Source organism: Phoca vitulina, unplaced genomic scaffold (genome assembly GCF_004348235.1).
Source record: "Phoca vitulina isolate PV1807 unplaced genomic scaffold, GSC_HSeal_1.0 scaffold85, whole genome shotgun sequence".
Taxonomy (NCBI): domain Eukaryota; kingdom Metazoa; phylum Chordata; class Mammalia; order Carnivora; family Phocidae; genus Phoca; species Phoca vitulina.
Genome location: NW_022589788.1, coordinates 38,118 through 63,055, shown reverse-complemented (window position 1 = coordinate 63,055; position 24,938 = coordinate 38,118). Strand labels below are relative to the sequence as shown.

At 47.5% G+C, this 24,938-nt stretch overlaps 2 protein-coding genes across 4 annotated transcripts in view; one reads left to right on the top strand and one right to left on the bottom strand.

Annotated features, from left to right (window-relative positions):
- The window catches only part of TMEM271 (transmembrane protein 271), a 5,788-nt gene extending 1,147 nt beyond the window's left edge, over positions 1-4,641 (top strand). The window contains exon 2 of the mRNA XM_032395507.1: positions 1-4,641. Within this exon, the coding sequence (XP_032251398.1) occupies positions 1-225 (225 nt within the window). The 3' untranslated portion in view covers positions 226-4,641.
- An 11,300-nt stretch (positions 4,642-15,941) lies between these two features.
- The window catches only part of PIGG (phosphatidylinositol glycan anchor biosynthesis class G), a 41,792-nt gene continuing 32,795 nt past the window's right edge, over positions 15,942-24,938 (bottom strand). For 2 of the 3 annotated variants that reach the window (XM_032395526.1, XM_032395528.1), the window contains 2 exons: positions 21,311-21,474; positions 15,942-16,948 (listed from right to left, as the gene is read on the bottom strand). In XM_032395526.1, coding sequence (XP_032251417.1) covers positions 16,735-16,948; positions 21,311-21,474 — 378 coding nt within the window. In that variant the 3' untranslated portion in view covers positions 15,942-16,734. The remainder of the gene's footprint in view (positions 16,949-21,310; positions 21,475-24,938) is intronic. The other variant, XM_032395527.1, reaches the window with a different exon arrangement.

Here is a 24,938-nt window from a genome sequence, read left to right as displayed (position 1 = left end):
GGGGACTGCGCGGGCTTCGCGGCGCACCACGCAGTCTCCTACATCAACGTGGGCGTCTTCCACGCGTTCGACGAGGCGGGTGTGGAGGTGTGCTGCGGGGGGCACCCGTCGGTGGAGCTGCCGGGGTACGCGCCCTCGGATCCCGACCTCAACGCCTCCTACCCCTACTGCTGCCGGCCGCCCTGCGAGGCGGGGCGCCCGTGGGAGCCAAGCCGGGCCTGCTGAGTCCCCGGGCCCACCCCAGACGGACCGCGCTCGAGCCCGCGCGCGCCTCCCCGCCCGGCCACCGCAGCGAGGGAGGACCTGGGCTGGCGTGGCGTTGCACCTTCAGGGGCGGACTGGCCTCGCGTCGCCGAGGGCTCCTCGCCGCGAGACTGGTCCTTCACTATTATCATTTCTGTGTCTGGGAGGTTTCTCTTCTTTTCTGTGTCTGTTCGTATCCGGATTCCATTTTAAAGTTTACAATAAATGTTTTGGGGTTGCCTCGCCCCCATCGCACTTCTCTTTGGCAAGTCCGGTCCAGGGTGAGAGAGTTCCGAGAGCGAGGGTGATTTCGCGGGAGGAACCCTCGCTGAGAGGACAGAAAGACAGAGCAGCTGGTACTTAAGGGTTGGCAGAAGTGAAAAAGCACCCAACAGCAACACTTTGTACACGGATGTGCCTGCTTTTGTTGATACTTTCTTACTGTAAAGCTCTCCATAAACAGTGAAAATGTTTGGTAAATTTATTGCAATTTAAAATTGGTTAGTTCCTTTGTTAAATTGATTGCTATGTTATTGGAGATATTCATCAAATTGGAGTTAGGGGGTGTTGACACACAAATCAGTTTGGGGCAAATGGTTGAAGTTGGTCAAATGTTGAATTTGAACAGTTGTATTCTGCTAGGTGGTTGACTCCATCCAACCTCTTCCTAAAGCTAACTTTCAGACATTTCTTTTTTTGGAAACTGGCAGTGGGGTTTCTACTGCAAAGCTGAGCTTATTTTTGGTTAATATATATGAACAATCCAATCCTATTTTGGAAAATCACAGTCATAGTTTTTCTGGCAAAGATTATTTTCCTGTTAATTAATTCATTAATCTGGTAATTTTGCATATTATAGCATTTCATTTAAAAATACACCCCTTAAATAGCCTTAATTGATGTGAAGGTCATACTTTTATATCCTTAGGATATACATATGTGTGCATACTTACACACACGATATGAAATGCATTCTAGGTGACAGCAAAACGTGTTTCCATCCAGTCTGGTGGGCTGGCTGGGAGCCAGGCTGGCTCAGAGTCTTGGGGAAAAGGTAATTCAACTGTATGTGCTGGAATTGTGGCGCCAGACAGGAATGCCGATAATTCTTAAGGTGCTCAGAGCAGAGCCCCACCCTGGCCTGAAGAGTGTGTGTCTCCTGCGAAGGGAGGTGTGGACCCACCCAGTGCTCTGCCAGGGGGTGAGCACCACACAAAACACTTTAGGTGAGAAAAGCTAAATAAATCGTGTGTAATATCTTTATAGTGTATAGGGTTCACTTCTAATTGTGGGAATGTAGCCAGATTTAGGGATGAAGGCGGAGTTTCCAGGTCCAGGCTCTGGGATGAGACTTCTCCTCAGCTCACTGGTATCTTGCACAAAACCAGAGTTCCCTATACCTAGACAACCAAGGCCCCCATCCCAGCTGGGACCTGGCTGGGCTGCCCAGCTGCAGCGGAGGCTACTGGAGAGAGGAGGTCCCACATCCATGCAGAAGAGTGGAGACCTGTCACCCGTCAGCACTTGATCCATGGAGGTGGCAAACCCATCACGCTGATGCTCGGGCAATTCCTGTGTAACATGGGGGTCTGATCAGAGGCAACAGGCCAGTGTTTCCTCCTTGTTATGTTGATGCCACCTGAGGAAAGAGGATGATTCACAGCCAATTTAGTAGGTTCTCACCCACAGTTCTATTCAGATATTGGCCCATATTCAGCCTCTGGATTCAGTCAGGTTGAGTGCAGGGCCCAGCTAGTCCCACTGCTGGTCCTCACAGCCTGGTCCCTCTCATGCCCCTGCATCACCAGCCCACTGACCATCAACCTTATGCAGAAAATATGATACTTGGCAGCAAAAGTGGGTTTTGAGATACTTTTTCCCATCTACCTAAGTCAGATCAAGAAGGAATTGCCAGGTGTTTCCTGCCTCCTGAGCAGGAATGCTCCCCACTCCTGGAGCAGAGGTCTCATAGACAGCTGCCAGGCTGACCCCCCAGAGCTTACACAGCAGAGGTGGCTAGGCCAGTGTACCCTGGATGGGCGGGCACACGGTGGGAAGGCCTGGGCAGGGACCACCCCAACAGAGCAAACAGCATGGACACAAGATGTCAGACCTCCCAGTATCCTTCTTATTTTCTGAAGTGTTCCATCTTAAACTAATTTGTACACCTTAAAATGTTATCTGCCTTATGAATCTTCCAAATTTGCAATCAAAACCAGTGACCTCTCTAAAGTTTCAGACATTTCTTGGGATAGAACAGAAGGCAGAGGGGGGTGAGGTGGGTGAGGCCAGCGCAGGAGCCAGCTGGAACATCGCACCATCTGTGTGGTCATCTGGCCAGGGCAGCAGGGAGCATCTGGGGGTGTGCCGGCAGCTGCTTTTCCCCACAGAAGGCGGACTTCTATGTGACCAATAGACTAGATGAGATTTTTCAAGGTGCGAGTGTTTCTAACTCCACAAATATTGTTAACTCCACTTTATAGAGGCTGATATAATGATGTGGGATACCAGGGTTTTATTTTTTAGAGTTTATTAGAGGAAATAAAATCAAGTCTCCCTAAACTTACATTGTTCCAAAGATGTACTCAGGGACATGAGTGGGGAATTATGAAGCTACTAAGCTTCCTTTGAATTAGGACTGACTTCCTTGGGACCACTCTCACGCCTTGACGGGCACCTGCCTCGCGGCACTCACTTCTCATGCACGTCCATTCTACTTCCTGTAAGTTTTAGGTTTTTAAAATCGATTCCTTATGCTCCTTAGAAAATAATGCCAGTCCTTGGAACTTTCTTAAAATGGGTCTTTCTCTGCTTCTCCGAATAATAATGAACTCCTGGCTGGTCTAGTGGTGGAGTTCATGATTATGACCAAGTACCAGAATGAAACAAAACACATTTTAGTTGTTCCATGGCTTAGTGCTGAGTTGTAAGTTATTATTTTTAACGTGAAGGTTGTTTGTCTTTAAGGGAACACTTTAAGGTAACACGTGAGGTAGTCACCAAACAAGGCACGTTTACCTAGATTGATCAGCAGGCCTTCCCAGGGTCTCAGGTATCTTTCTTTTGTCCGAAGGGGTGCTCTGCCCTTGGCAACACAAATCTGAACCACACAATTGAATTTTTGACTGAAATTCAATTAAACAATCATTTGATTTTAAAAACCAGTCAGATAGTCTTTGTGATGAAGATCATGCAGCTGGTGCTTAAAGATTTTAGTCCTGGCACAGTACAGGCAGAGACTTTGACCACGCACACACACACATACACGCATGAACACACACACAAGTGCACACAAACACAAATGCATGTGTATGCCCGTGTATGAATATGTGCACACACACATTACATGTGTGCACACGGACACACATACACGTGTGCACACACCCATGCACAGACATGCATGCGGACACACACTGCCTCATGAGAAGCGTCTGAGGGCCAGACCAGCAGCCCCGCCCGTGGCATCCAGGGCTCCAGGTAGAGCCTGTCTGAGTTGGAGAGGCCGGGCTGCAGACTGGCACAACCCCTTGCAGTGTTGTAGGATTTGCACATGGGGAGCATGCCTTGGAGGGTAGCTGGTGGGTGCTGAGCTGCATGGAGGCCCGCACACTCTGTTGCATCAGGGGGAGAGGGGGGGTGGGCCCTCACCTGGCTGCCAGCACAGCACAGCAAGCCACACGTGAGCTGCCCTGGCATCGGTGCCAGTGGGTGGGGAAGGCTGAGCTCCTAGGTGCTTAGGTGGGTCTGTGTTGCATAGACACCTGCCCCGGCTTGTCGGTGCTGACCTCTTTGATGTCACCTTCAGCTCAACTCCCCCTCTGAGCGAGGGCTGCCTGCATGCCACGCTGTCCTGGGGTGCCCTCAAGGTTATTATTGCCCCAAAGCACGGCTTTCTCATCAAGAAAGAAAATTAATAAATGACAGAAACCTTAGGAAAAGTGAATTCTGGCATATAGTTATGTATAAACTTTATATACCTATGTACCTATTTCTTACATGAGGCAGAGCAGCAGTCTAATGCCAACTGGTTGACTTTCCAGGTGATCCAGTATGTGCTTGATTTGCCACTCTTTAACACAGTGACTGACAGGAACAGAACACCAACAAAATGGGGAAAAAATGAACTTAGGAAAAGAGTATTCATGAATCATTGTGTCCCCAATCTGAATTCTCTAAGGACTTCCTGGGGTGGCAGGAGAAAACCTGGTGGTTCCCAGAGCTGTGTTTATAACAGTTGTCTTAAAATCTCCATGTTTAGAGGGGACTCTATTTATACATGGGAGTTTCATCTAGAGAAGCCCGGATCTCTGTTTTGCCTTTTTATCTGCCATTTATCAACAGAATGTCAATAAAATGTCTTGTCACTTTGGGATCAATAAAATCTGTGTTAAAGCACAACACATTCCTTTAAGCACACAAACAGCCCTTTACTCCTTGTCTCTGCATGGGTCTTGTCGTGACCCTCAAGACTGTGGCCGAGCGTGGCCAGATCTCCCCGGGATGTGCAGAACAGGTAGGTGGGTGGACAGAGACCACCCTGGCCCCGCATTGCCTCAGCCCTGGTTCTGCTGGGGGCACCTGGAGGGTACCCCACCTCACCTGCCTTTCTCCCCAACACCCAGGCCCCAGATTTGGCCTTGAGTACCTGCTGTGGTCCTTACCCTTTTCCTAAACCACCAGCCTGATCCCTTTCTCCTCAACTCCCGGTGCATCATTTCCCTAGAACACGGGTCAGATCATGCTATCCTACTCAGAACCTGCTCTTCAAGAACTGCCCTTTTCCTGAAGGAAGAAAAATCTGGTGGACCTGGCCCAGCCTGACCCTTCAGCCTTCTCTGTGAGCTACCAGGGGCTGGGGACAACCTGCCCAGAGGCTCCTATCTGGTAGGGCTCTATGAATAAATAGTGTGGCAAACATCGGATCCTGGGTGTGCAGTAGGGAAAGCAGAATGAGCTGATCGGGAGAGGAAGGAGGGTGTGTCTCCTGAGCAAAGTGCGGGGCTGGTACTGTGGGCCTGGACCACCACAGGCCCCTGGAGCGCGAATTCGTTGCCCATGGCTTCCATCACAAATCACCACAAACTGGGTGCCTTCTCTCACAGTCTGCGGCCTGAGATCAAGGTGTCGGCAGGGTTGGGTCCTCCTGGAAGCTCCGAGGAAGAATCGATTCCAGATCTTTCTCCTGGCTTCTGGTGGCTGCTAGCGATTCCTGGTGTTCCAATCTCTGCCTCGTCTTCATGCGGCCTTCCCGTCTGTCCCCGTGTGCCCTCCACTGTGGCTTACAAGGACATTCTCATTGGATTCTCATTGAATTTAGGTCCCACTGTAATCCAGTGTGATCTGCAAATAAGGCCATGCTCTGGGTGGACCAAACTTTTGGGGGGACAATACTGAACTCAGTGCAAAGCTCAGTTGAGGTTTGCGGTTTGCTCATTCTTTCCTGCAGGAAACATTTATGGCTTTCTGTGCGGGGCTAGCTGCTGAGGACCTCAGAGCACCAGCACTCCTTGCCTGGGACATGCTGTGCGAGAATGAAGCTGTTGGAGCCCTCATCAGACCTGAATAGATCATCCAGATGAATATTCTAAAAAAAGCTGAAACATTAAAATTAATTGCCCAAGGGGAAAAACTTTCTGAAAATAAGTTATATGTGCTATATTTGCAAATATTTTGAGATAACAGCCACAATAACTGCATTCTTTTGCAAATCCAGACAGGCATATGTCATTCTCCCCTCTATGCAGGGTTGGGGCAGGAGTGGCCTCAGTGCCCGGGAGGGGGGGGGGGGGGGCTGCCAGTCCAGCTGGGAGACAAAGGGTTCAGGACCCCAGGCTATTTTGAAAGTGACCTTCCCCCTCTGACAGGGATTCTTCTAGGCCTCTCTACCTCAGGACATTTGCAGGACTTTGGGTCAGCCTCTGTCTTATTCATCTTAGGAGCTTTCTTTCTGCCTACTCTCTCACCTCCAGCCTTGGTTCACAGGTTCTCATTCTGTGAGAATGCCGGTCCCCTGTCCCCTGACCCTGTGTTCCCTTTTCCTGGCTCAGCTGGGACATCACCTTTGCTGGGATCTCCCCTGAATTCACCGGCAGGACAGTGTCTGCTCTGCATTCCTACACTTATCCCATTGGGCATGCCCATGAGAGTCCCTCTTGCCTTTTTGGTGTAACTCGGGTTATTTTTCCCTAAATGCATTGCTTCAGTTCTCCACTGTGGAGCCGCCCCCAGCCATGAGCTCACTGCCCTCCCTCACCTCTCTGCCAACCCCATCCATTCCTGAGGCTGGGGGTGGGGGGTGGGAAGAAGGCCTTGCCAGCTGCCAGAGGCCTCACCCTCACTTGCCCAGCCAACAAGGGTTTCTGAAGACTGCAGCCCGGCCCCCGGGATTCCACGGGGAAGCTGGAGTACACACCACCATCTCTGTCAGTGGTGTGGGCACCGCCTGATTAATGGCTAACTTGTCTGGAGCACTCAGCATGGGCTGGGCACTTTAGGTTCTCTGCCCTTTAACCCTGGGAACAGTGACTTCATAGGTGAGAAAACTGAGACTTGGGGAACTCCGTTCTGCCCCGGATGGAGCCGGTGTGGGAGCTGCCACCTGGACTCAGCCTCTCCCGGTGCCTGGGACCTCGGCCTTGTTCTAACTGCAAGGCAGGCCCAAGGGTCTGTTTCTAAGCAGCATTTGTGCGAGTTTTGTAAACCCAGATACGGGGTGGGTAGCATGACATGTCCTTCCAGACCTCTGGGTGCTTACAGCCAAAGGCCTGCTCTCTACCCCCTTCAGGGTCCCTTAGGGCCCTCAACTCAGCTTTTCCCCCAAATTCGACATCTTCCCTTCTTGGCTGAGTGGCCTCACCCCCACCCCCTCACTCACCCCGGAATCCTGTCCACACGCCCTGCACACACCCATCTCCAAGCTCTTCAACTCAGCACCCTGCTAACTCAGCTTATCTGGTGTTTCATTCAACAGCCATCAGCCGGGCCAGATGCCGAATTCCAGAGGGTGCCCCACCCTCCCTAACCTGCCACTTGCCCTGATTCAAGTGCCTGTGCTCGTTCTGGGGAGAACAAGAGGGTAGAGATTTTACCTTCGTTGTTTTTTTTCACACTAAGTCTGGAAATCTGGTTGTATTTTGCACATAGAGCACATCTTAGTTTGGATCAGCTGCATTTCAAATGCTCAATAGCTGCATGTGTAGAATGGCTGCCTACTGGTCTTAGAATAGCCTCTTCTCTTACACGCTTTTTATTTTGATAAGGGAAAATGTTAAAGTATTGCATAGAAATGACACACGTATATCCACCATTTGGATTCAGTTTGCATTGCCATCAAAACAAAACCCTCAAATTTTAAATTTTAATAGTTTAAAATGTTATTCCCCATATTTGGTCCATATTTCTCTTTTTGTTTATTTTTTTAAGATTTTATTTATTTGTCAGAGAGAGAGGGAACACAAGCAAGGGGAGCTGCAGAGGGAGAAGCAGGCTCCCCGCCGAGCAGGAAGCCCGACATGGGACTCGATCCCAGGACCCTGGGATCATGACCTGAGCTGAAGGCAGATGCTCAACAGATTGAGCCACCCGGGCGCCCCTTCTCTTTTATTTTTAAATATATAAGGTATTACAGGAGCAGCCAGAGCTTCCCCCTTGACCTTCGGACCACCCCTCATCTCCTGTTGGTCATTCCCAGGAACATTTTAGTGCTTCTACCACAAAAGTGTGTGTCCACGCACCATTTACACAGTACTGTTTTTGCATGTTTTTAAACTTCATATAATGGTATCATACTATAGTTAATCTTCATGCAATATGCTGTTTTGCACTTAGCATTACATTTTTGAAATTGATTCGTGGTGCTCCCTGTACCTCTGGCGTATTTACTCTAACTGACGTGTTGTATTCCATTGTGTAGATAAACCGCAGCTTCTTTAGCATTCCTCTACTGAGACACTCCTGGATTACTTCCTTTTTCACTTTCATAATCCACACAGCAACGAAATCCTTTACCTGTCCTCTTGTTTCTGTGGGTCCCACACCTAGGTGTGATCGTGGGACATGTGCATTTCAGCTCTGCCAGGAGCTGCTGGGTACTCTGCACCGTGCAGTGTGGAGACAGGGTTCCTAGAGTTACAGGGCCCTGAGCAGTAAACGCCCTGGCCCCCTCTCTCAGTCTTTTTTGTTGGGAAATGGTATCTTGCTGTTCTCACTTGCATTTCCACTATTGCTAGGGAGGCATCTGTATTTGCTTGTTCAGTGTCTTCTGCGTTGTTCTTGGACCTTTCCACAGATGAGACTGTTGCGTGGCACGCAGAGCCTTGTGAGGATGTGGACTAAAACTCTGTTGGATCTGCATGTTAATTTGGGCGGAATACCACCCTGCCAATTGTGAGCCCGTCCATCCTTCTTTAACTGTGTCTATCTCTTCACTTATTTGGGTCTTCCTTTATGTCTGTCAATAAAGTTTAATATTTTTCTCTGTAAATACCTTGCATGACTTTTGTCAGATTTTCCCTGAGATGCATTTCAAGTTTTGTGGTTATTGTCAATGGTGTTTGAAAACTACATTTTCTACTTGTCTGGTTTAAAGACAATTGTTGACCTGGCATGCAGATCTTGTCCCCAGCAACACTGCGAACATTTCCTCTCAGTTCTAATAACTTGTCTATTTCCAATATCATCTGGGACTATTGATGGCTTTGCTTCTTGCTCTCCAAGCCCTCTGCATGTTTTCTGTCCCAAGTGTTCTTTCTAAGATCTCCCACACAAACTTGAATAGAGGTGGGGATGACAGGACTGAAGTCACTAAGTATGGGGCTTACCAGGGATCTTGGTAGATACCTTTTAATACATTAAGGGTGTTTTCTTCTATTTGTAGTTTGCTAAGAGGTTTTTTTGGTTTGTTTGTTTTTATTTTTGTATAAAGGGGTACTGAGTTCCATCAGCATCTTTGTCTCATCATCATGGTCATTTTTTTCCAGATTAATCTGGCATTGTGGTCAATTACACTCATATATTTCAATTTCAGATCAAGCTAATAATGCATCTAGTTTCAGTCAGTTGTACTATTTTTTCACTCTCCTACTCCATATTTCCACCCCTATGAACAACCACTCTCTTTGGTAATATGCCTCTGTATTTATAGAAAACAATGACTTACAATGAAATTCTCATTATTTCAATTTTGGGCATGATTACTGATTTCTTACTATTGAACTTACACCCCCAACTCGATACACAACCCTTTCTCCCCACACCGCCAGTAGAGTTTTGGCTTTTTTTTCCCTTTTTTTTTTTTGCCAAATTAATATTCTACTTTATTAAGATCATAGACATTGTCCACAGGTGAAGTATACAATGTTCCATGATGACAGTGTCTTTCTTGTTTTCCTTGAAATTAACAACTGACTGATGTTTTCCATGAACCTGTGGCCAAGTCATCCCCAACTTTTGACAAAAGTGAAAGTATATCTCTATGTATTCAAACATGGCAAGTAATCCAGGCTTCCTTTTCATATGGGCCTCCCTTCCCAAGTCCTCATCCCCTCCTGACATGGGCTCTGTGGGTCTCTGCAAGTCAATATTGGGGATCTCCCCTTGCTCCTTTCAGGTCCCTGCATGTAGCTGCACACTATGTCCCAAGATCTTCATGGGCAGGAAGTGGGGCTGAATTCTTGTTAAGTGACACTGGCCAGTCACAGATGTTTACAGCAGCTTTATTCATAATTGCCAAAACTTGGAAGCAATCAAGAGCTCTTTCAATAGGTTAGTGGATAAATAAACTGTGGTACTTCCAGACAATGGAATATTTCTCTAAAAAGAAATGAGCTAGGGGCATCTGGGTGGCTCAGTCAGTTAAGCACCCGACTCTTGATTTCAGCTCAGGTCATGGTCTCAGGGTTGTGAGATGGAGCCCTGCATTGGGCTTGGGCTCTGCGCTGGATGTGGAGTCTGCTTAAGATTCTCTCCCTCCCTCTGCCTCTTCCCCGTCTCTCTCAAAAATGAATGAATGAATGAATGAATGAATAAGACAAACCAAGACCGTGCCAGGCAAACAGACGGGCAGTCATCTTATCCTCCTGGCACATGGATCATCTTTGTTAAAAAAAAAAAAAAAAAGAAAGAGACGAGCTAAACCATGAGATGATACAGAGAAACTAAATGCATATTGCTAAGTGAAAGAAGCCAGTCTGTTTGAAAAAGCTACATATAGGGCGCCTGGGTGGCTCAGTGGGTTAAATATCTGCCTTCGGCTCGGGTCATGATCTCAGGGTCCTGGAATCGAGCCCCGCTTCGGGCTCCCAGTACGGAGCCTGCTTCTCCCTCTCTCTCTGCCCCTTCCTTCTGCTCATGCTCTCTCTCTCAAATAGGTAAATAAAATCTTAAAAAAAAAAAAGGCTACATATATACTGTATGATTCCAACTGTATGACATTCTGGAAAAGAAAAAACTATGGAGACAGTAAAAAGATCAGTGGTTTCCAAGGGTTTGCGGGAGGGAGGGATGAATCTGTGGAGCACAGGGGATTTTTTAGGGCAGTAAAATTATTCTATATAATAATATAATGGTGGATACATGTCATTACACATTTCTCAGAACTAATAAAATATTCAAGACAAAGAGTGAACCCTAATGTAAACTATAGACTTCAGCTAATAATAATGTATCAACATTGGCTCACCAATTGTAACAAGTGTACCTCACTTAGGCAAGATATTAATAAAAGAAGCTATGTGTGGGGGGACTGTAATATGAGAACTCCCTGTACTTCCCAATGAATTTTTCTGTATATCTAAAACTATTCTAAAAGATGCCTTTTTTTTTTTTTTTATAAAAGACTATGGTGAAAATAAAATATAATACTAAAAAGTACTAAATTAATCTAAAGAAGGCAAGAAAGAAATAAATGACAACAGTGACAAAAAGTGAAACAAATAGAGAAGTCACAGCTCTAAATCCAACACTACAAATAATTACATTAAATGTAAATGGACTAAATATTCCAATTAAAAGGCAGAGACTGTTAGACTGGGTAAAAGAAGAGGACCTAAGTTTTGAGTTAAAGAGCCTTTAATACACTTTAAATACAGACAGAGTAGGTTGTAATCAAAAGGGTGAAGTTATATGCAAACACTAATCAAAAGAAAGTTGAAGTAGCAGTATTAATACCAGATAAAATAGACTTTAAGACAGAGTATTACCAGAGATAAAGTAGATTTCACAATGATATAAAGTAAATATATCAGGAAGACAGAACAAATATCAATGTATGTGTACGTGTCTAATAACAGGTTTTAATAATATTTTTAAAAATTTTATTATTGAAGTATAGTTGACATACAATGTTATATTAGCTTCAGATGTACAACATAGTGATTTGACACTTCTACACATTATGCAATGCTCACCACAGTAAGTGTAGTCACCATCTGTCACCAATGTTATTATAATATTATTGGACTATATTCCCTATGCTGTATTTTTCATCCCCGTGACTCATTTATAACTGGGAGTTTGTACTCTTAATCTCCTTTGCCTATTTGCTCTGTCCCTACACACCCCACCCTGGCAACCAGTTTGTTCTCTGTATTTATGAGTCTGTTTCTGTTTTTGTTATTTTGTTTTTTAGATTCCACATGTAAGTGAAGTCATATGGTACTTGTCTTTCTCTGCTAGCATATTTCACTTAGTACCCTCTAGGTCATAAATAACAGAATTTCATTTTTTTTTATGGCTGAGTAATATTCTAATGTGTATATATACCATATCTTCTTTATCCATTCATCTATCAACGGACATTTAGGTTGCTTCCGTATCTTGGCTACTGCAATTAATGCTGCAATAAACATAGGGGTGCATATAACTTTTTGGATTAGTTTCTTGTTTTCTTTGGGTAAATTCCTAGGAATGGAATTCCTGGATCGTATGGTATTTCTGTTTTTAATTTTTTGAGGAAATTCCATATTTTCCACAGTGGTTGCAACAATTATCAATTCCAACAATAGTGCATGAGAGTTCTCTTTTCTCCACACCCTCACCAACACTTGCTATTTCTTGTCTTTTTTAACCATTCTGACTGGTGTGAGGTGACATCTTATTGTGGTTTTCATTTGCATTTACCTGTGATTGGCAATGTTGAGCATCTTTTCATGTGACTGTTGGCCATCTGTGTTTCTGCTTTGCAAAAATGTCCACTCATTTTAAAATCTTTTTTTTTTTTTTTGTGGGGGGGACTTGTGTGACAGTGGGTTAGGCATCCGACTCTTGGTTTCGGTTCTGGTTGTGATCTCAGGGTCGTGAGATTGAGCCCTGTGTCAGGATCTGCACTCTGTCCCCCTCCCCCCCGCCCCATGCACTCTCTCTCTCTCTCAAATAAACAAATCTTTAAAAAAATAATAAAATAAAGTCTTTTTGTTTTTGGTATTGAGTAGTAGGAGTCCTTTATATATTTTGGATATTAATCCCTTAACAGATATATCATTTGCAAATATCTTCTCCCATTCAGTAGCTTGCCCTTTTGTTTGTTGATGGTTTCCTTCACTGTGCAAAAGGTTTTTAGTTTTGTGCAGTCCCTATAGTTTAGTTTTGCTTTTGTTTCTTTTGCCTGAGAAGACATATCCAGAGAAATGCTGCTACAGCCAATAAAGAAAGTATTGCCTATGTTCTCCTCTGGTCTCACATTTAGGTTTTTAATCCATTTTGGATTTATTTTTGTGGACGGTGTAAGGAAGTGGTCGTGTTTCATTCTTGTGTATGTTGCTGTCTGGTTTTCCCAACACCATCTATTGAAGAGACAATAGATGTCTTTTCACCATTGTATATTCTTGCCTCCTTTGTGATAGATTAATTGACCATATAAACTTTTTATTTCTGGCCTCTCTATCCTGTTCCATTGGTCTATGTCTATTTCTGTGCCAGTACCATACTCTTTTATTATAGCTCCATAATATATCTGGAAATCTGGGATTGTGATACCTCCAGCTTTGTTCTTTCTTAAAATTGCTTTGGTTATTTGAGGTCTTTTGTGGTCCTATACAAATTTGAGGAATATTTGCTCTAGTTCTGTGAAAAATACAATTGGTATTTTGTTATGAATTGCACTAAATCCGTAGAATTGGAGGGTGGGTAATATGGACACTTTTAACAATATTACTTTGATTCATGAGCATGGTATATCTTCCCATTTGTTTGTGTTGTTTTTATCAATGTCTTATAGTTCTTAGAGTACAGGTTTTTCACATCCCTGGTTAAATTTACTTGTAGGTATTTTATTCTCTTTTGGTGCAACTGGAAACGGAATTGTTTTCTTAATTTTCCTTTTTGCTATTTCATTATTAGTGTATAGAAATGCAAAATACATGAAGAAAAAACTAACAGATTTAAGAAACACATAAATCCACAATTACAGCTGGAAATTTTAGCTATCCTCTTGGCAATTGAAAGAATAAGTAGAAAACAAATCAGTAAGGATGTAGAAGGTCTGGCTGACAACAAGTACTCTGACCTAATAGTTATAGGACATCACATCAAACAATTGCTGAATCTACTTTTTTTTTTTTTTTTTTTCCTATTGCACATGGACTGTTCATCAAGACGAGCCAACTGCTAGGCCATAAAAGTGAAGCAGGAAATATTTCAAACTGAATGATAATAGAAATGCAGCATATGAAAATTTGTAAATATAGTGAAAATAAAAGAGGAAATTTATAGCTTTAAATGCTTATATTGGAGAGGAAAATGACTTAAAATGATTCTAAGTTTCTATTTTAAAAAGCTAGGAAAAAAGACACCAGTTAATAACCATATTAACTATTTGATGACCAGGAACCAGTTTTAAGCATTTTGCTCCCTAACATGATAGCATGGTACTTACATGTAGACATTTTGCTATGTGTAGTTACATTTTAGGGAACTGGTTGGGGGCTTGGGTATGACATGTATTGCATTCTCATAGTTTTCTATTTAAACTAATGGAAAATAGATCCCCAGTTAGTGTTTTAGCATGAAACAATGGATTTTCAGAATGGATTATTAAGTGGGAGATGTACTGTAACTAGAAAAAACAATTTTAGAAAGTGGCAAAAAACGTAAATATTTGTAAATATTAAATATCTGTACATTAGGAAACACTCTCCTGTCAAAATGACAAGAAATAACAATGGTGTTGATGAGGATGTGGAGAAAGGGAACCCTTGTGCACTGTTGGAGGGAATGTAAATTGATGTGGCCACTGTGGAAATGATACGGAGTTTCCTCAAAAAGTTAAAAATAGAACTACCATATAATACACCAATTGCACTTCTGGGTATTTATCTGAGGGAAACAAAAACACTAACTCAAAAAGATATCTGCACTCCTGCATTCATAACAGCATTATTCACCATAGCCAAGATATGAAGACAAACTAAGTGTCCACTGATGGATGAATGGATAAAGAAAACATGATGTAGACGCGTGCGCGCGCGCACACACACACACACACACACACACAAATTACTCAGACACAAAGAAGAAGAAAATCTTGCCATTTGTGACAACATAGATGGATCCTGAGGGCATTATGCTAAGTGAAATAAGTCAGACAGAGAAAGACAAATACTGTATGATCTCACTTATATGTGGAATCTAAACAAACAAAAAACCAAGCTCATCGATACAGAAAACAGACTGGTGGTTGCCAGAGAGGCAGGGGTGGAGGGTGGGTGAAATGGGTGATGGGGGTCAAAAGGTATAAACTTCCAGTTATAAAATAAGTCCTGGGGGTATAACATGCAGCATGGTGACTACAGTTTAAGATGCTGTATTATGTATCTCAGAGAGAGTAGATCTTAAAAGTTGTTATCACAAGAAAAAATTGTAACTGTGTGGTGATGGATGTTAACTAGATTGACAGTGGTGACCATTTTGCATACAAATATCAAATCATTACGTAAGTTAAAAGATGTAAGTTAAAGAGTTTTGGAGAACTTGCATCTGCCACTGTGAGCTTCCAATGCTGGAAGACTTTTCTGAGGAGACTGTTGGCAATGTAACAAGTGATTTTTGGTACTGAATATTGTATGGTGTCAACATCTGCAGAGAAGTGTTATTTCCACATGATACTACAGAATCCTACCTGGGTAATAGACCCATTTGGGGAGCAGTACAGAGCAGTGAATTTTAATAAAGCAGAACACAAAGTGCACTGACACGGTTTCAGATTCCACACTGCAACTATTCTTTTCCTTTTTAAAATAACTTTCATTTTTCAAATAGCGTGAATCTCACAAGAAGTTGCAAAAATCATACAGAAAGATCCACGTACAGTCACCCAGCTCCCCCCAATGGCATCTTATACTGACAGAGAACTTGTCAACCAGGTAATCTTGTTACCTCAGGTGCAGACCTTAATGGGGCTTCACCTGTTTTGCATGCACTTGCTTTTTCTCCAATTAACCATTAAGGAACCATCGTTTGTCATGTTTTAGTGCAGTGCCAAAAAGAGCATCCACGGTGATTAGAAAAAGGATTTTAAAATATTCCTCCCTTTCATCAGAGAGGGAGACAAACCATAAGAGACTCTTAGTCATAGGAAACAAACAGGGTTGCGGGAGGGAAGGGGGGTGGGGGATGGGGTAATTGGGTGATGGACATTAAGGAGGGCACATGATGTAATGAGCATTGGGTGTTATATAAGACTTATGAGTCACTGAACTCTACCTCTGAAACTAATAATACACTGTTAATTAATTGAATTTAAATAAAAAATAAAATATTCCTCCCTTTCCCAACTACATATCTATGTGACTACTTCAAACACACATATGACAACAGACTGAATGCAGAATCTAACCTACTCTAATTGAAGAACTTAATCTTCAATTAAGACACTAAAGATATGTGCAAAAATGTAAAACAATGCCACTCTCCTCAGTAGATACTCTTGTTTTGGAAAAGTTATTTCTCTTAAAAATATTCTATGTTAAGATGGAATGAGTTTATGTCTTTACTTTCAACGAATAGTTTTTGAAATGTCTTAATGTTGACAGATGTAACACAAACTAATGCTCCTTGCGACCTCCAGTGGTTTCTAGGGTCATTAAGGGGTCTGGGTTCTTCGAGGTAAACTCCAGCAGCAGGTAAGCCTTCTCCCAGAGTTCCCCGGCTTTCTGAAGTCCACAAACACCACAATAAACCTGAGACCTTTTTATTCATCAATTTAAACACAGATATTTGAGTGACTTATTATCCAGAGGAAATTAAAAGTTCAGAACTTTATGGAGTGATTGTCAACAGGGGAATATGATTCATATTCAAACTAAATATTTTAAAGTGACCTTTTAAACTACTATTTAATCTAAATTCAAGTACAGCAGTGAAAGAAACTGCAACTATTCAACTTTGTAGAATTCACAATTTTCTTTAGAATGTCCTTGCATTTAGACAGATTTTTTTTCATTACCAAAATGCATGAAGTGAATAGTAGACTTTAAAAATACATTGTTTCTCCAGTGTCTAAGACTTCGTGTTGGTCTGATCCATGGCTGTGAAGAATGCACAGATGGCAGCTGTGATGAGGATATGCATCCCCTCATAAAGAAGTTTTGGAGAAAACACACTCCATATAAATAAATGGTAACGCAGGGATGTCACCAAAATGATATACGCAGAGACTGGAAAAGAACAGATCAGTGCATAGCAGAAGCAAGCATGACCCAGTGCAGAACTGCTGTTAATAAAAAGGGAATGTGTATTAGTATATGCCACTTTTGCATCATGTAAGGCATGAACATACACGTAATCAATATTTTTATTTTGAAAATGACCATGGTAACTCTTGTTCCTGGGACACCCCCCACCCAATCTGGTCAGTCTGGTGGGCAGGAGCCCACCCACCCAAGGGGACAACAGCTGCAGGCGGCTGTCCTGTCACTCTCTAGTGCCTCAACCTGCAAAATATTTGTGAAAAGTGCATCCCCAAATTTTGCAATAGATATGTTTAAAAATCATGTGCATGTACCACTACATAACGCATCACAAATGTTATGAAACATAATGAAAAGAAAATCACACAGGATGAGATATACGTTTTGAGCTCTGCTTTGTGCTGCCCAGTGGAGCATCTGGTCTGGGGACACTGGCCCGAGAGTGTTTGCTAAGCAAATTAACAGAAAAGAGCATTCTCAAGCATGCGCAAGCCCTCAAAGCACACGCATGCCCTCTTTTTCTTTTCAAACCATCGACACAATCATTACATAAATCTAACCTATTCTTGAAGGCAACTTCCTTCCAAATGACAAGTTCTATCATTCACTCACTTCACCTCACAAATCCTCAGAGGCCAGGCTTTCCAGGCTCTGGTTAAAGCCAAGTTCCAGTTCTGACGCTTCCCCTCAAACACTGCATGAGTGTAGGTGGCCTTTCTGGGGCCGGTAAATGCCACACGTCACCGCTGCCCACCCTTTCCTGAAGCACGACCCCCATTACACGCGCAGCCATCCTCACTGTGTAGGACTCACATCAGCATGGCCGCGTATGGGGACATGGACCCGGGATTACTGGAGTCCCAGGGTGGGGAGTAGATGGTCTGTGTGCTCAGGGGAGCCTGGGGGGCACCATGCTCACACTGGGAAGGGTCTGGACATGAAGGGTGAGCAATGAGGAGTTCTGTGTAGGGGGAGCGAAGACCCTGAGGTACAGAGCGAGCGTGTGTGCGTGTGCATGGGTGTGTGTGCACACATGTGCTCCACAAAGGGGCTCCTTAGGCCTAGCGACCCAGCGCCACTAGCTGGTGCCACTCAGATCCCCTCGGTGTGCTCAATGTCCAGCAAAAGGTGCCAACAGCCGCTCAGGGGCCAAAGGGCGCCTGGCCCCCCATGCTCACAGCTCTTGCCCCCGCTGTGCCCTCACCTTGCCCTAACTGGCTCCCCATCTTGGGCCTTGGTGTCCATTCTTTCTTCCTGCTGGGTTTTCCAGCTGTTGCATCGGCCCCTGGCAGGGAACATACTCTGCTTGCTTCTACTTGCATACCAGCCTGTGGCCTCGTCCCTGTGCACGTGCTCCTCCCCTGCTCCCCTGACTGGCTGATTACTTCTACCCACATGCTCTTCCCTAGGAGGCCATCCTGACCAACACCAGCAGACTCAGGGGCTCAGCCATTCTGATCTCATCTCTGTGACATGCTCAGCAGGTAACTGACTCACCTCTCTGCTACCGCCACCAGACCATGAGCTCCTTGGGGTGAATCCTTGCACCTACATCTTGGGTCCCACTCAAGATCCAGTCCATCAGGCAGATGACCTCGAGGGAGCTGGGCCCTGGGGCATTATTTATTAACTCCCTCAAGGGCCACTGCAACAATACCCGGTGAGGGAAACTCTTGGGAAAAGCTTCATGGATGAAGCTTGTGGCTCATGGCACTGCCACCCCTCTCCTGGGGAGTGTCATGGAGTCTGTGCTCAGCCAAGAGCCTGCTGACCAGACAGTGAGGGAGATGGAGCTCCCAGGACCCTGCCCCTCCTGGCATTTCAATTTCACACAAAGCAAACATCACCTATTTAGAAGACTCGGCTTCTTCCTTCCATAGCAACACCCAGTAGGGTCACCATTCCCACAACCTCAGCAAAGAACAACGTGCACTGTAGGGAAATGGATGAAGGCCTTGCAGCCTGGCTCATCATGGCTGTCCATGCCACCAGGCTCCAGAACTGAAGCCAAGGGTCATGGACCACCCAGGGCCCAATTTTTGAGCCATTAGAAATATTTTCTTTTTCCACCATTTTTATCTGGCTCTAGTTTTCGTGACTTTGGAACCCTCCGCCCCCCAAACCAATGAGTAAAAATTGATGTTTTAAGCTTTTAAAAAAGAACAAGAAAACCCTTTTCTAAAATAAAAGAGAAACACTCCTTAATTAGGGAAAAAATCATATCATACTATGGAGAAGAAAACATCATATAATACTCTCCGGCCAGTTAAAATGCTTTCAGCTTACTTACAAAAAAATGCTTTGTCTTTTTTTCTCCCCCATATAAACAGATGGAAAGTGCAAGGAAAATCGAATTGTGATTTCAGCACCAAGGGAGCTCTTCTTCCTAGAAGCCCAGGCTCTCCCTACCTGGCCCTCATCCTCCCCAGCGCACCCACTCCGTTGATCTGTAGGCTGCAGATACGGTGTGCAGAGCAGAGCCATATGCGCTGTGGCAGATAAGCTCTCCAAGGCCAACTCGTGGCCCCGAGTCCTCAACACATGATGGCACTGACGAGGACTGAGGCCCCCCAACCTGACCTAAGCCCCGTCACAGAGATGTCGGGGAGCCTGCTGGGGGGAGAACCCACGGCTCAGCGGTGGTCCTGCGGCCCACGTGGGCTCACAGAATGAGAGCCTGAGCACCCTCCGCCCGGCCGGCAGCACCTTGACTTGCACGTGCTGACCGCCAGACCAGCAGCGACTCTGAGGTGCCGACCGCCAGACCAGCAGCGACTCTGAGGAGTCTATCAGAGACGGTCCCAAAGTGTGTGCCCAAGGAGGACACAGTGACTCGTAGGCATCTCCCTTGTGCTCAGGAAAACCAGCTGGAGGAGAGACTCTCACATTTGAGAGGCTGAGAATCAACCATGGCAATTTAGAGCGGAGGCCAGAAGGTCTCTAGAGCAGGAAGCCTGCTCTCCACAGCTGAAGCCTTGACTAGCTTTCTTGCTCTAAACTTTGACTTGAGAGTGTCACCCCACTCACACCTACACTCCTCTTCACCCCTTCTGCAACTGTACAACGGCAGAAGATGGTGGCTTGTGGACATGAACTTGGGGGCAGAAGTCAAGGTCACTGAGGCTTGGGTCCCAGGAGCTGGTCTGGGGCGAGGATGAGAGGAATCCCATGAAGTATGTGGGAACCCCCAAGTGCGATCCTGAGAGGTGGGGCCTGAACATGTCCCGGGAGGTTCAAACATGGGGTCCACAGTCACCACAACAAGGGCTGCATTTTTAATAGGGGGCAGAGAAGTGGGGGCCAGAGGGGTAATAGGGACAGGAAGCCTTGCCCTCCCCTAGGTGACACCCCCCTGGAAGACTGGAGACACAGGGGTACATTTGGCAGGAACAGTGTCCTCCTGGGGTCTCCCTAACTGGCTGCGCCCTGCATGTTCCACGGACCACTCAGCATGTGGAGGCTGGTCCTGCACCTGAGCAAGATGCTGGCATCGGGCGGGGGTGGGGGGGGGGAGGCACGCCTGTGGGTTAACCAAGTAGCTTAAGAAGTGCGAAGGTGCTTCTGGGAGTGGGGCACCGGGGGAGCCCTGACAGACCCGGCATGGCTGCTCACACACCTGCAGCCTGTGGGACTCCTCACGTAGGCCCCTCCAGCTCAGGAGGCAGCACCATCACCCCATTTTACAGAATCAGACAGCCCACATACCACGCAAGCCACACTCTGCCAGGATGGACCCAGGCACTGAGTCACCGTGGTGCCCAAAGACCGCGAAGGCCCCGCCTTAGGAAGCCGCCTTTCTGGGAGGACCAATGTGTAAACAAGTAAGAAAGCACCAAGGAGCGTGATGGGCAGGAGGGTGGCGTAGGCTGCCCCATTGGTTTGGGGGACCACGTGGAGCCTGAGGGGGCTTCTCAGTGGCAGGGCAGGGCACGGCCACCAAGCCTGAAGCCCTTTGGGCCTGTGCAGGCTCCTCTGCAGCAGGGACCCTGGAGGTGAGAGCCAGCAGGCCTTGTCTTCATGCCCCAAACAGAAGATCCCTCCCTGCCTGCCCCACCCAACGAGGCCACCAGCAAGCAGGGAAACCAGAAGAGATTTTCCTTCTTGTGCCCCAGGCGACCACATCGTGGTAGGAGCTGGAAGAGAGCAGCTGAAGCTAGATACCCCCACAGCCTCCCCAGCCATCTCACACAGGGTGGCCACAGACCTGCACTTACACCTGCCTCTGGCCCACATGCTGGACTGTCCACTCTTATTTAAGGAAAAGAAAACTGATGAAGACCTTTTGGCCCTTGGGGTTTGGAACCCTATATCTGGAGTAAGATGCTCTCTTCAAACTGTCAACCTGCCATCAGATTTTGTGCTGAAAGACAAAGAAGGAGCTTCACCTGCTGGTTTCTGAGCTTAGGAAGCTCACTAAGTGGCTGGCCCACAGCACAGGCCCCGCGAACGTGGCAAACGCTGTCAGGAACATAGCTGGGACCTCCATGTAGGTGTCCAGGCCCACGAAGCCCGCTGAGACATCCACCGTGGCTATGTTGTTGGAGTTTCCCTGGAACACAGGGAGAAGCAGCACTGACACGGCCACCAGCAACCACAAATAGCCGCATGCGGTCACGGTGACATGGACACACGGGAGCCCCTGATGCCCGCCCACCCCTTTCCCACCTTGCTTCCAGGTGGGGAGGAACAAGTGAAATGTCTTCTACCTTCAGGAAACTAAACAAATAAAAGTCTTATGATGAACTATGGCAAATTCCAAACTCCTCTCAGCTCTATCTACCTGAGACAGACACGCTGACCTCCCTGTGCTGAGGGACCTGTCTGGAGGGCTGCGCCTGGCCTTGGGAGGCAAAGTGGCCAAGGGGAGGCTGGGGGTGGTGTTGCCAAATGGCTCCTTCAATGGGTGGACACTGCTGTTAGGCAGAACAGGGCACGCTGGTCACGGGGAGGGCTTGGCTTGTCAGACTGGAGACCCTGGTGGGTCACCGCCCAGCCCCGGGGGTAATGCATAGCTCGTCCTGCATAGGAGGGTGGGGTTTGCATCCAAGGGAAACCTCTCCTAGATTCAGCTCTTCTCTCCACTTTCAGTCTTTACCACTGCTGGTGTCCTTTTCCTCAGCTACTCCGGACATTTGTAAGTTTGACATTTGTCTGTCCCAGTCCAACTAAGGCCCCTCCTGGAACCACTTATCAATGGCCCAGGACACAACTCCAGCTGGGTGTTTATGGCTTCACAAATGTGACAGTGGAACCCCACTGCCTCCTCCTTTGCTGTGTCATTGCAGGTGGCCACCGGGTCATGGTGGCAGACCTCCCAAATATCTCGAAGACATGCATTTACTCCCATCCTCACCACCTCTTACAGCGGGCCCCTCCCCTGACAGCAACCTCCACTGTGCAGCTTCCCCTCCAGCCACTTTGCCCGTGGCTGCCTGGGCTCTCTCCTGATTACTTAATTCCTACTTAGAAGCCCCTCGCTACAGACTGAGGAGACCCCAGAGCTGCTGAGAAGAGGGAAGAACAAGAGTCCCAAGCGCTGCAGCAAGGGGAGGCATGACGACGACAGACACACGGTTCCAACACTGTGAAGTCGCCTGCTCTGGGGCTTTACTTGCATCTACTCATTTAATCCTCCACAGTCCTGACGTGGTGCCATTGTGGCTCTCAGTGAACTGGTGGGACACTAAGGTGCGGAGACCCAGAGGAGGCCAGCTGGGTACCACACTCCCGACCCGTGCGACCAGGCGTCCCCGAGCTGAGGGCAGGAAGGAGGGGCAGCAAGCCTGCAGGTCTTCTCCCAGGAAACCTGAGCGTGACGGAAGGGCTATGGGCAGGGTTGAGACGAGGGAGGCCCGCACTGCTGCTGGTCACTGCCTGAAGCGCCACGGTCTGTGCTGATTTCGCATGCCGACAGACCCCCAGCACGGACCGGTGCCGCTGCAGGGGCACCGGTGGGATCGGACACGGGCGCTCCGCTGCCAAGTACCAGCACCGTGTGCCATCATGGATGCCTCGTCACCGCCCCGTGGAATGTGGCTACGTGCCACAGAGGAGCACACAGAACGTGAGGCGGTCTCCTCGCTCAGGGCATGACCGTGGCTCTGTCAGTCTTCCTGACACCAAGGCCTCAGCGCGGGCCAGGGTGCATAACCGGCAGCCACCTTCTTCTTCCGGACTAAGAGGCAGCCTGCTGGACTCTCAGCACATGTGCCGGCAGGGTCTACCACGCGACCAGTCCGCAAGCACCAGGCCGCAGCTGCAGGTACGCCAGGACCACGCCCACAAGGAGCCCTGGCCATCCCCGCACCCTGGTGCCCTCTGTGCTCATTGGACGTGGTCGCTGTCCAGCACGGTGCCCGGGAGCCTGGACTAGGGAGACGGGCGTGGTGATTTTCCACGGTGATGGCGTTCCCATTCCCCACCCAGGCACTCGTGGTCAGAGACGGAGGCCACCACCGGAAGAGGTCTGTGCATGACTTTCAAAGAGAGGACTGTGAGGCTGACGGGCCATCTAGAAATTGCTGGAATGCTTAGCAAAGCTTGAAGTCCTTCTACAGCAACACATCAGTTACACTGAATGGCCAAGCGTGAAAGAACCTTAACACAGGTGTGTCGCTACCAACAAGGCAGAGCAAGTCTCACCCAGAAGCAGACTCCAGACCCGTGCCTCTCTCCTCTGCAGCTCACGGTACAGTGTTTACAACTGCCTCCTTTATCCTCATCCCCTTCCCAGCGGGCATTCTGGAATTCCTGGGCAAACTGCATTCCCTCACATCCACAAGGTTGGTGACCTCTTACATTTCTTCCGATAGGTAAGGAAAGGTGTGGCCTTTGAGATGGGGCTGCTTGACACCATGGGGACACACACAGCTGAAAGCCCGTGAGGCTCAACAGAGGCCAGCCTGCCCGGGGCGGAGCTGACCGGCACGTCCCCAGGCGCCGTGTGCTGGTCGCCAGTGTGGTCCTCAGTCACCAACACCTCCCGGGATGGGCAGCAACTCCAGGGAGGTGCGGTCCCTCTCCAGGTCCTACAGACCCCAGTCACGCCTTCCCTATAGGTCCTGCGGAACACCAGCAAGCACAGAGAGCGACTACACAGGATGCCTACCTCCTGTTTGTCACTACTCGATCCTTACAGCAGCCGAGGGGGAGACAGCTGTGGAGTAGCCCATTTTATAGTGAGACCAGGGCACAGCAGGTGCTGCCAGAGGCCATCTGGCTCAGAAGTGCCGGACACCAGTGTCGGGGCTCCAGCCACCCACGTGCAGGGCTGGACTGAGAAGTACGGGGGTCCTCCAGGGGAGACGGACGGTAAGGAGGGTCTGAGGGTCAGGTCACATCCTCCAGGACATGGATTTCTAGAACTCCCCCCACCCCACCCCTCTCTGGGCTTCCGGGAACAGACAGAGAACAGTGGGGTGGGGGGGCCTGCTCTGTGGGTGAGACCAGGAGTGCCGGCAATGTAGGGAGAAGTAGGAAGGGCAGGGAAGAAGCCCCAGGCCCGCCTGTCGGGACACACAGACCACACAAGTCCCCAGGGACTGAAAGAGGGAGAACCTGGTGCACAGAGACAGTACAGATCCTCACCTTAAAGATGGGAAAACACAACAGAGATGCTCAGGGGCTTGTGCACAGTTCCTCTGCCAGAGGGTGCGGAGCCGGTAGGGGAGTGTGGGGCCCCCTGAACCAGGGCAGAGATGCGGGAAGGCTGGGATGGAACTGAGTCCCTCCCAGACCAGGAGCTGGTCCCTCTGTCCACCTGTCCAGGTGCCGCTCCAAGCACGTAGGCAAATACTGAGATCCATCCCAGAGGCAGCTTAGACTTGCCTCTGGTGGGCCCTTTAACACTGGAGAGAAGACATGATGACCACGGGGCCCCAGGGAACTGAGGACCAAGTGAGGACACCCAACAGCACTCGGCACTCATGGCTAGGGGAACGGGCAGAGAGAGTTCAGTCATCACCTCATCAGGTAAAGCAATGGAACTGTGATGGGTGTCCCTAACGGGTCATG